Source organism: Nuphar pumila, chromosome 2 (assembly GCF_984573655.1).
Source record: "Nuphar pumila chromosome 2, dmNupPumi1.hap1.1, whole genome shotgun sequence".
NCBI lineage: Eukaryota > Viridiplantae > Streptophyta > Magnoliopsida > Nymphaeales > Nymphaeaceae > Nuphar > Nuphar pumila.
The window spans coordinates 12,635,045-12,647,202 of record NC_143250.1 but is presented as its reverse complement, the minus strand read 5'-3'; the positions used below and the strand labels follow the sequence as shown (position 1 = coordinate 12,647,202).

Genomic DNA, 12,158 nt, shown 5'->3' with positions numbered 1-12,158 from the left:
CCATGTAAACTTCTTCATTTAATTCGCCATTTAAGAATGCATTCTTAACATCTAGTTGATAGATGTGCCATTTTTTGATTGACGCAATGGTGATAAGAGTCCTAACACTAGTCATCCTAGCTACAGGTGCGAAGGTTTCTTCATAATCTATACCATATTCTTGAACATATCCTTTAGCTACTAACCGGGCTTTATAACGTTCTAATGAACCATCACTTTTAGTTTTAATTTTGAAGACCCATCTACATCCAATCGATTTCTTTCCAGTGGGTAACGAAGTTATTTCCCAAGTTTTTTCCTTTTCAAGGGCACTAAGCTCTAAGTTCATGGCTTCAACCCATTGGGGAATGTTTTTGGCCTCATTATAGTGTGAAGGTTCATGAAAAAAGTGCAATGCAATTAGACACGTTCTATACCTAGGAGTTAGGGACTCATAGGAAACAAACCTATTAGGAGGATTGGAGATTCGACCGGATCTCCTTAAAGAGGTTTCTTCTATGTTGGATCCTTGAGAGTATCTTTCTAAGGCGCTCATTTGAGCTTGTTGACCACGCCTAACATAGGTTTGGATTGGTGTATCACTTTCATCTACAACATTGTGAAGAGGAATATGCTCTAAGTTATTCAAAGACTCATTAGAGATTTCCTCTTCCTGAGGAGTCTCATCTTCTTGAGAGAGAAGATCAAATAAAAAAGCATATTCACTTTCGTCAATATCTTTAGTTTTCACAAAACCATTTTTATTTTCCAAAAAGGTTAATCTTTGGATACATAGAGTTTGTTATTTTTCAAGTCAAAACATCTAAAACCCTTTTGATTTTCTCCATATCCCAAGAAAACACATTCAATAGCTTTAGGAGATAATTTGTCCCTTTTATGTGTAAGGATAAAACATTTACACCCAAAAACTCTTAATCTATTGAAATCGGGTGTTCTTTCAAATAGTTTTTCATATGAAGATGTATTTTGTAAGGATGAAGATATCATTCTATTTATTAAGTAAGTTGATGTTAAGCCCGCTTCGGCCCAAAAACGTTTTGGAATTTCCTTGGAAATAAGAAGTGTCCTAGTGGTTTCCATGATGTATCTATGCTTTCTTTCGGCCAAGCCGTTTTGTTGAGGAGTCCTAGGACATGATCTTTGATGACAAATTTCATTCACTTCTAAATAATTTTGAAATTCATTTGATAAATATTCTTCACCCGAATCGGATCTAAGAGTAGAGATATTACTTGAAAATTGATTTTTAACTATCATATGAAATTTTTTGAAGAAGTCAAAGACTTCGGATTTTAAATTGAGAAAGTAGATCCATACATACCTAGTGTAGTCATCAATGAAAGTAACGTAATAGGAGTACCCCCCCTTAAACATGACCGGGGAAGGACCCCAAACGTCCGAATGGACTAACTCAAAAGGTCTTTTGGACACAAAAGTTCGGTTTGGAAAAGGAGTGAATTTCATTTTGCCAAAAATACAACTCTTGCAAACAAAATGTTTCTCATTACAAAATTTATTTCCAAATGGAAAGGAGTACATTTTTTAGAAACTTGGATGTCCAAGTCTTTGATGCCAAATTTCAATATTTTTATCTTGGACATGGTTACAAAAAGAGTTGGTGGGGAGTTTAAGTTGCTCATATAATAGAGATCTCCCCTCCTATGGCCTTGCCCAATCTGCTTCCCGGACCGGAGATTCTGTATAGAGAAATCCTTAGTTGAGAAAGAGATTTCACATCCATGATCACATATTTGAGCAACAGAGAGGAGATTTAAATTAAGTTGAGGTACAACTCTCACGTTTGGCACAAAGAAATCTTTGGAAAAGTTTAAAGTTCCAAAACTTTTTACTTGTAAAGATGTACCATCGGCAGTTGAAACATAGTTTTTATAGTTATTACATAAATCGAAAAGATTATTTTCAAGCGGGGTTATATGAAAGGAAGCTCCAAAGTCAAGGATCCAAGAAGACATACCTGGAGGAGAGGAAGAAGTTACGGCGGCACCCGAGGTTGATGGTATCTTGAGTAGAGTTTGTAGTGCTTCTGATAGTTGAGCAAGAGAAAAAGATTCCTTCCCTTTGATGGTTTCCTCTTTCTTTTGAGTAGCTTCTTCAATGGAAGCAACCTTATTTTTAGGTGCTTCATTCAACTTAAGGCAATTAGGTCTTATATGACCCGGTTCTTGACAATGATGGCGAATGGCTTTTCTATAGTTGCCATTAAAATTATTTTGCCTTCCAAAATGTGGAGGTTTGTAAGGTTTCATATGATTGTCGGGTTTTGATACGGCCAAAACATCATCTCCTCCTTTAATCATGCCAAGACGAGTTTCTTCTTGGCATATTTCGGTTATGGCATCTTCCAAGGGAAGAGGCTTAGATCTATGAAGAAAGGAAGATCTAACTTGTTCATATTTGAGCCTAAGCCCATGTAAAAATTGGAAAAAGTGCTCTTTTTCCATTTGTTCTCTCCTTAATTCCACATTCACACTAGAAACCCACTTTGGTTCTAGTAAGGATAGTTCATCCCATAAGGGTCCAAGAGTGCTAAAGTAATCCCTTACACTCATTTCCCCTTGCTTGATAGTCCGGATTTTTTCTTGAAGAAAGAATTGACGAGCAAGGTCTTTTTGAGTAAACATACCTTTCATAAAGAACCATGCTTCGTTAGCCATCCGAAATTTAGCAATGTTGGCGCAAATCTTGAGCTCCACAGTGTTCATGAACCAAGCAAAAATCTTGGCATGCTTACTTTCCCAATCTTCTACTTTAGATTGGTGATCTTCGATGGCCTTCATGCGGGCATTTCTTTCAAGAGTTTTTTCTTGATCACCATCCATGTTAGTTAGTTAGAGTTGTGGTTCCGGAATGATGCCCATAACGTATCCCCAAAGTTTCTTACCTTTGAGATTGTTCTCCATGGCGGCGGCCCACATCATGTAGTTGGAACCATTGAGCTTGAAGGAAAGATCAATCTTTTGTTCTCCTTCCATTTAATCACTCACAAGAGAAAAAACGAAAAGAGATATAACAAGAAAAAAATATAGCTACACAACAAGCTATATTAAGAAGAAGAGCATACACAAGGCTCTGATACCATGTAATGAAATATGTGGAAAAACAAAGAGTGTGTTAAGCACTTGCAACATCCACTAATGAACAAAAAAAAGGGCTAACACCCAAACCCACAAGAGACAACACAACATAAAAATATAAATGTCTCTTATTGAAAAGAGAGAGAGCTCTTAAGAGTGAAGAATACAAGAGGGGTTCACCCCTATATATACACAAAAAAAAAGGAGAGGAGGGGTGGCCTTAGGCCTTAAAAGGAGAGCCACCTAGGGGGCTCCCCATGGAGTCGTTGGGAGCCCCCAACGGTGACAAATGTGACCGTTGGGGGGCCCATCGACTCCATGGTGGGGCCCCTTATGTGGCTAAAAATAAAAACAAAAAATAAAAAAAATAAAGTGCAAAATAATTACAAAAAGAAAAACAAAAATAACAAGTACCCCTATCGGGTACTTGTGAAATGTCTAAAATACCCCTAGTGGGTATATTTAGACAATATATATATAAATATATATATATAGATTACATATGTATTTTAACAGTAACTCCACCATTGGTGGGGTTTTTTGCTCCACTAATGTCAACCCCAAGCTTGGATAAAAGGGCAAGGGTTGCAAGGGAAGCAATATGGAAACTAAATAGGAATCAAACATGAAGCAAAAAAATGACTACTCTTGTATTTGTGATTTTTAGTGTAAGAAGTAAATTTTTGTTAAAATCTAACAATGATGGTTCCCAATTTAGAGAAAACACATGGGAAGTGAGATGAAGCACATGAAAATAAAAAATGAGATAAGCATATAGGAAGATTGTAGGGAAGCATGGACAAAGCGTGTGGGAAGCATAGGAGAGGAATAGAAGAATCAAGATTCTCATGAAGTTTCACAAGTGCGGAGTATCGCGCTTCTGAAGCGAGTTTCTAAAAAGCGCTTCACACCTACCTAAGAAGATTCTGATAACTTTGGTTGTGACAGGAAATACAAAAGCTTGCAGGGTGACTCAAGATGTGACTAACACAAGATTGCCAAACAAGGAAGTGAAAGGGGGGAACGATACGGAACGTAAAAGCAAGAAGCAAGGCATTTTAAAAATTATAAGAAGCAAGGAATTAATTTGGAAGTGAAAGAGGAATAAGAAAAGAAGCAATATGGGAACTGAATAGGAATCAAATAGGAAGAAAATAAAAATGACTAATTCTTATATTTTAATTTTTTAGCGCAAGAATTATTATTTATTAAAAATTTAAAATCTAACATTGATGGTTACCACTTTAGAGAAAACACATGGGACTTGGGAAATGAGTGGAAGCGTGAGACAAAGCACTTTGAAAACATGAGAGAAACATATATGAAGCATGTGGGAAGCATGGGAGAAGCGAAGAGTATTGGGCTTCCGAAGCGAGTTTCTGGGAAACACACTTCCCACTTACCTAAGAAGCTTCCAGTAACTCTGGGCCAACAACCTTATCACTCGAAAGATAACTCATGTTAGTTAACAAGTCTAAAGAACTTGTGCACTATAAGTTATGAGTCAGTTATTCTTAAAAGAAGTTCAGATATTGTAGAAATCCAGTGACATGGAACCTAAAAGAACCAAAAGTGGAATAAGGAGATGCACAACCAATATTACAAAATGATTGAGGCAGCAAATGGGTGCCCACAGGTTACACGTGGATGTCACTTAGAAAGAAAAAAAGATAGGCTGACTGCAAAAGAATACATATAGAACATAATGAGGTATGAGGGAACTACTAATTTCGCAAGCAAAACAAAATATTAAAAATTTATACCAAGACATTGGTTGATGACATGTCGACTTAATGTGAGGACTGCAATTCCTCACGGTAAAACGAAGATACGCACATGTGAGAAGGCATTCACACCTAGCACCTTTGCGTATGTAGATCAAATTAACACAACTAAAGGAGTTTCAAAGTTTAAAGGACCCAACAATAGGAAGTGTATGCCTACAATGTCGGAGTTTCCTCCACATTTACAAACATTGTGATTTTCATATTTTTTTCAAACCAATTAATTCCAGGAAGCATAGGTTTACATACAAGAGCTATCATAAATATTATGCTCAGTATAAGAACCAATTCTAGAAAAATAACATCATCAAAATAATTATTAACCCCAAAATGTACAAAACAAACAAATCAGAGGCAAGGCCTGTAGAAGCTATTGGCTTTGTTATGAATCAAAATAGTCATTCCTGCGATACGATCTAAAAATAAGGGAAATCTTTGCTTACTCATTTTCTGCAGCTTTTGCTATATAGGGTAAAGCAAAAAGTGGTTCGATGTCCCAATTCTTTGTAAAAAGAGTTCCATCAGCTGAAGCTTTTGTGATCATCTGAAGCAATCAAGAAAGTTACTTAAAAAAAAAGGAACTCTAAGACTATTAGCATCGAGACATCACATTTCAACCTACCCACGAAAAGGCAAAAAAAAAAGTTCTAGCCAGGAATAAACCAAAAGAAACTACAATTGGAAATAAATCTATGTTCAAAATGCCTCATTCACAGCACTTGAATATCAAATTTTGGAAAGACATGACTGTAACAGGCATATCCACTTCTGAATTCACTTAAGAACATTAGACAAGATGGAACCAATATACAAAGAAGAAATACATGATGAACACATATAACAGTAGCTATTACTCAATTCTTAAACATGATAAAAATGATTGAAGCATGTAAAAACTCGATGAAACATGGATACTTCAAAATGTCCAACATACCATATCAACACTGGTATTCCTGGAAGATGGTGCAAGGAATTTCTTTGGTGCTCCACATATAAAGATGCCACAGTATATAGGACAGATTGTATACTGTTATCATCTTAAAATTTAAGTGAAGCACACTATTTATAATATATAATATGCTTATTAGTTATTATGTGTGTGTGTCTGTGGGCGTACACAATCTCAACCACATCCTATCACCCTTCTTTTGAAAAACAAGTTGTCATACCAACTGTGCCTGTATTATGCTATACAACAGTGCCCATAACATGTGACATAGCTAACCAGAAGGACAGAACCCAAAGAAAAAAGCTTTTAAAAATCAGGAAAGAGTGGAAGTTTTTTTTAAGTGGCCAACTAGTAGATAATAATTGTTTCTGTACATGAAAAAAAAAATCCATCACCACATTTCTGGTGATCATCCTTGTGATCATCACAAAGGAACAAAAGAAGGCGCATGCAATGTGGAAATACAGTAACACCTGTTACATTTGATTTTCAATCGCCAGCTTGGACAAATCAGAAAATCAAGGTACTAAATTGACCAAGTTTTTGAGGTTGAAAAACTATTTTATTGATTTCTGAGTTGACTATTTTGCATTGAGAGATTCTACACTCTACTCTACAGCTATAAAGTTGAGGTCGCATCAAATAATTAGCCAACAAAACCAAACATGCACTTTAAATCTGTCACACTTGTAAGCTTGGATTAGTTAAAACATAATAGAGACAACTGAGAAAACACTTCAATAAGAATGTGTTATTCAAACAATATCTTGAACACAGAAGTGACTAATACAACAAAATATGGAACACTAGGTCAACTCCAAGCTTGCAGGGTGCAATCAAATACAAACAACCCCACCATTGTCATATATCAGACAAACAGAAGGAAATGTTTTCAATATGATCTGCTTACCTCCTTCATGATATCTTGGCTAGCTATTTTCTGTGAATCATCCTTACTACGAGCCAAAGCCCTCTCAACGTATGAGATGAGAGAAGGAGGAAATGTTCCAGGCTGCATCAAGACAATAGAAAAATGCAATTGTAAAAAATGGCATGAAAGCATAAGTTGATCAGAAAGGTAACAGAGATGTCAGCTTCCAAAACTTGACACTACTTGTTAAGAAATAATCTATTTACAGTGTATGGCAAAGTGGGGGGGAAAGAACATGAGAGAGCAAATTGCCAAAGAATTGAATAAAAAAACAGTAAACAAAATCTTTTAAAAAGCAAAGGCTGATAATCAATAGAGGAAAACCAAATATCAAATTAAACATATTTATCTGATTCAGACCTTCAATACTGCATCTGCCACATCCTGTGATGGTGCTCCACTATTGCTCTGTGGCAATGAAACACTGACATAGGCAGGTTTTGACATTGTTTCTGCTGCCACAGTTTCTTTGTCTGATCTTGGCATGCTTAAGGAAAATGATGAAGTGATTCTTGGATTTGTAGGAATCTGAAGTTTATTTACTCTCCGTGTATCCAATACAGGAGTTGTTTGCATTGGTGAATGGAAAGTCTGAGCAATCGCATGTGAAGGAGCATAGTGTGAGCTTGGTGCTGGAGATGTAATTTTATGTTGATCTTGACTGTCAGAATGAATCGGATTCAAAACTACAGGTTTTTGAAAGTATGAAGGTGCATTGTTTTGGCACTGATTTTGGAAACCCAGAGCCTCATGTTTCCAACTTTCAGAATGGTTTTCAATAGCTGCGGAACATTCCTGGAATGAAACAGCAGGAATCAGTTCCACACTACTTTGAAAAGAAAATACTAGAAACACACACCATACCCAACAAACAAGCACCAAACAGAAAGTTCTCAATGAAAAATCATCCAATCAGACAGACAATGTTAAATTCCAAATCCATCCAAATGAATTTGCAAATTAAATTTTAAAATGCAAAAGAGTAACACATTTATCCAGTCATGCATCAGCCATAAAAAACCAAATCAATAAGTTATTGAAAACAATCCAATCATATCAAAAGTGAAAAGACGTTTTCACAATCTTGAAGGAATGCATGTGTTTGTATGTTTTCATTTTCCTGAAGTAATGCACAAAGTACATGACTGAAAATGGAATTTTCTGATGGCAATAGAACTGCAGAAAGTTTTCATGGCAATAATTTTGATCTAAGAACAAAACAAGAGCTAGTACAATTAATTCAGACATAAACTACAAATTTTTACACTAGAAGTTCCTTATCTACAAAAGAAGGTTGACCTTTGACAAAAAAAATCTAGCCTAAGAATAAAGTGGCTTCATTCCATCTTTATGGAACTATGGAGCACAAACATCCACTTGACTGAACCGCTTTTCTGGATAATATTATAGCAATTTATACCCAGTCTCATCATTCTTCAAGTATAGAAAAAAAAACCTTGGAGATGTATCATGATATTATCTATGGATCAGACTTCAAACTAATGACACTTAAAAGGATGTCTCAATGTAATATCACGTATTTTGGTACTTAGTCATTTTATAATTTTATTGAAAATTTGGCTAAGTCTGGGAGAAAAATCGTTCGAGGCTCGAATTTTTAAAGTGAAGTCTTTGAGTCTGGGCTTGACCCAGGTCTTATCGACAAGATCGAGGCGAGCCAATCGAAACGTGGGAAAGAGTTGTAAATTCGACCTTTAAATTCAAGCGAAATTCGACTGAAATTTAGGTTGTTTTTGGGCGAAATTCAGAATTTAGTATTCGTGTAATATATCGTTGGATGCGTCTCGAAATGTTGAGCGCGATGATATTTTACTTTCCTGAATTCGAGCTCCGGTTTGCCCGAAAATTGCATTTTTCTGAAAATTGAGCAGTTTGTCGAAATGGATCCGAAGTTAGATTGGATTGGATCCAAGGCCTAGGATCCGAATTTTTATAGATTTGGGATCTATTTAGGTCCTACTTAAATCTTGATTTAATCCAGATCTTGATCCATTTTTGTTTTGGATATGGGTTTGAATTTTTTAATCCAGATCCAAATCCAAGCCCCACATTTTTCCAGCTTTAAATTGAATATAAAGCTTTATTTTGAGCTTAAAAAGTTAGGGAGCCTTCTGGGTTAATTTGGTTATTTTTTAGTACCTTTAGATAATTTTTAATTAATTAATAATTAATAATTAATAGTTAATAATTAATAAGTAAATAAATAATAATTCCGAATTTTGGTTTAGGGCGGAGTGAGACTCCTCAAAAGAGCCCTTACAATTACTTAAAGAGAGGTTTAAAAGGGTTGGGAGAGTTAAAAAAACAACAAATGTGGAAAAGTGAACATTTGGTAAAGTTTCAAAAAATTAGCAGACAAAGAGATATATATAGAGAGAGAGAAAGAGAGAGTTTCCATCTTTTTGGAAACTCTCTTAGAGAGAGCTGGAGAAAAAGGGGGGTGGGGGCGGGGCGGGCGTCGCCCCCTCTCCCATTTAATGTACACAAAAGAAAAAAAAAGAAAGAGAGAAAAGGAAAAAGAGAAAGAAAGAGGAAAAGAGGAGAGAGAGAGAAAGGGAAGGAGAGAAAAGAGAGGAAGATCTTCTTCTCCAGCCATCCAACCCTTGATTCACCATTTTTTTTCTACGATTCAAGCAAAGGTACAGGTTTCTTCTTTTGACCTAAGTGAAAAATCGAATACCGATTTGATTCTCATGCTATACCATGATCTAAATCCATGGTTAAGAAGCGAATCTATGTGTTCATTCAAGTATACATGAATGAGGATCCATAGATCCTCTTTTACATGGGTAGTTTCGGTTCTTTTCATATAAAAAAAATTGTGTATAGATTTTCTAAACAAAAACAGAATTTTATTTCAGGTTAAGTGAGCTTTTTAACATTTGTTTTATGGTGAATTTGATTCCTACGTTATTGCATAATATGCATATGATATTGGATGCATGTACGAGTATTATGAATAGGAAAAAAAAGTAGAAGCATGTTGGATGTGTAATAGATGTTTTTCATGCATATAAATATGTATAGTACATGTATGGGTTGGGTTTTTGTAAATTAAGAAAAAAAGGGAATAGTATTAAATATTTTTTTGGTGGCTGTTCAGCCCGGACTGGGCCTGTGCATGGGCTGACTCGGCCAGCTCGGTTTGGCAGAGACCTACTTGGCCCAGTCTGGCGCTTGGGCAGGACTGGGACAGGTCTGGTCAGGTTGGTCAGACCCAACCCAGCTGACCCGAGTCAGCTGGGCGTGCTGGTAACCCCAGCCGACTGGGTCGGCTGGGTGTGGACCCTGTAGAAAGATTAAAAAAAAGGGGTTGCGCATATATATATATATATATATATATATATATATATATATATATATATATATATATGAACCTAACACAGTGCATGTGTTTTAAATTCAGGAAATTTAGTCAAATAGGTATACATTTTTCCTTTTCTTGAGGGTATGCATTGTGATGGGCATAATCTGTTGAATCACATATGTAAACAGATTTTTCCTTGAATCTTATTGTGAAAGCATGCACTTTGCATGAGCATAACCTTTCATGTGCCATGCCTATGTATAATGTTGAATAGGAAGCTTGTGCATAGTGCATGAGGATACATGAGATTTATATGGTCATAGCAGTTGCATAAATGTCCACGTGTGTATAACAAGTGGAAACATGCATTTTCTTTGATGTGTACACTTAAAGGAAATGTGTATTGACATGAATATGTACACAATGAAAATGTGCATTAGACAAGATCATGCATAATGAATGAGAACATGCAACTGACTTGAAAACGGGCATTAAATGAAAGTGTGTACTTGCCACTATTACATAAATTGAAACACCTAAATATCTTTGTTTCATACACATAGCTGAAAGTTGCATACATGAATGTGCATTTAGAAAGGGGAATTATGGCATATTGTTATGATTTTTGCATATGGTGCATCGATGACCCAAGTGAATCATCGCAGGCCTAGAGAACCTCGAACATTGAACGCTCTTTCTTTACTTACTTTTAAATGCATCGCTAAGATTATAATTATTTTTATTGCATTGTGTTTAGACGTGAGTTTTTGCTTTTGCTTTTGCATGCTGAATTGCAAAACTTAATAAATGACCTTTAAATAAAAAGATAATGAATAAGAACCGTACAATATACGATCCGAGATCTCATATCGAAAGAATTGACATCTTAGACATTCGGTTTTGGGGGACCACGAGGATACAAAAAACTTTGTGTGCTTTACTTATTACTCTTGAACCCGATATTGAGGTTCCTTCTCCTGCCCACGGTTTTAAAGAGAGTCTGTCACTTTACTTGTTTGACACGGTTGTTGTTTTAGTATATCAAGAAAGTAGCATTATTGTAGGTGGAGGTCCTTAGTGTCCCAACATTAGATGTGGAGGTCTAATGTTCTGAAGTTGATTCAGTCGATGACTAAGTTTAGAACCCAGTAATAAAATATAACTTATGTGTTAAGTTACCCTAAGAACCCTACTTGACCTTAGAAAATTATACCCGTTTTGTATATTTGCGAGCAACGAAAAAAAAAAAAAACTAAATTGTATGCATTTAATAGAGCATGCATATGGAAAAGGAAAAACTTTAATGAAAGATAATAAAGTGTTCATACATTGCACCTAAATCATGCATATTCCTGCTATGCATTAGATCATAAGTATATTTACTTATTCCATTGTCTGTTGAATATTGGTGAATGTATAATTTGCTCTCTAAAGCATGTTAAATGTCTTACTTACTTAAATTGTGATCTCTGTTATTGATTAATGTTACTTTATGTTTAATAAATGCTCCATGTTGCATGAATGCTTAATTGAATTATATAATTGTCATAATTGCATTCCTTTGAATTATTGCATGAAATCTTATTTGTATTTTTTATGCTCATTTATTTCATTAAAGAGATTCGTACGCAGAATTCTTCGGATTTCTGACACCCTCTTTTTGTGGTTTTTCGCAGTCGCGAGAGACTAGTGAAGCGACTAGCTTCTGGGAGAGCTACGGGTGTCACGTTTTTGCTAGACAGTTCACAGAAGGACAACGCAACTCAGACTTCTTTACTTTCCTTTTTCGTATAAGTGTTTATGCACTCTGAATTCTTCATTTATGCAATTGTCTCGAGACTTATCATTTATTATTCAATAAAGGTTTGGTTTTGTTTGGTACGGATGATAATTATAAGCTCTATTGTTGTTGGTTGTTTTATTCAATTGGGAGTGGAACATTAAACGCTTCGGGTTTTCGGAAAGATTTTCGCAATCGTTTAAAAAAAATCGCATTTTCAAAAGGCATGAGTTGGGGTCATTACAAGTTTGGTATCAGAACCACCACAAAATCTTACATTTTATCATATTT

General features: G+C 35.5%; 1 protein-coding gene across 7 annotated transcripts in view; it reads right to left on the bottom strand.

Moving 5' to 3' along the window:
- The window catches only part of LOC149844792 (SAC3 family protein A-like), a 76,234-nt gene that overhangs the window by 9,498 nt on the left and 54,578 nt on the right, over positions 1–12,158 (bottom strand). For all 7 annotated transcript variants that reach the window (XM_089995280.1, XM_089995285.1, XM_089995282.1 and 4 more), the window contains 3 exons: positions 7,120–7,554; positions 6,739–6,840; positions 5,323–5,423 (listed from right to left, as the gene is read on the bottom strand). In XM_089995280.1, coding sequence (XP_089851406.1) covers positions 5,323–5,423; positions 6,739–6,840; positions 7,120–7,554 — 638 coding nt within the window. The remainder of the gene's footprint in view (positions 1–5,322; positions 5,424–6,738; positions 6,841–7,119; positions 7,555–12,158) is intronic.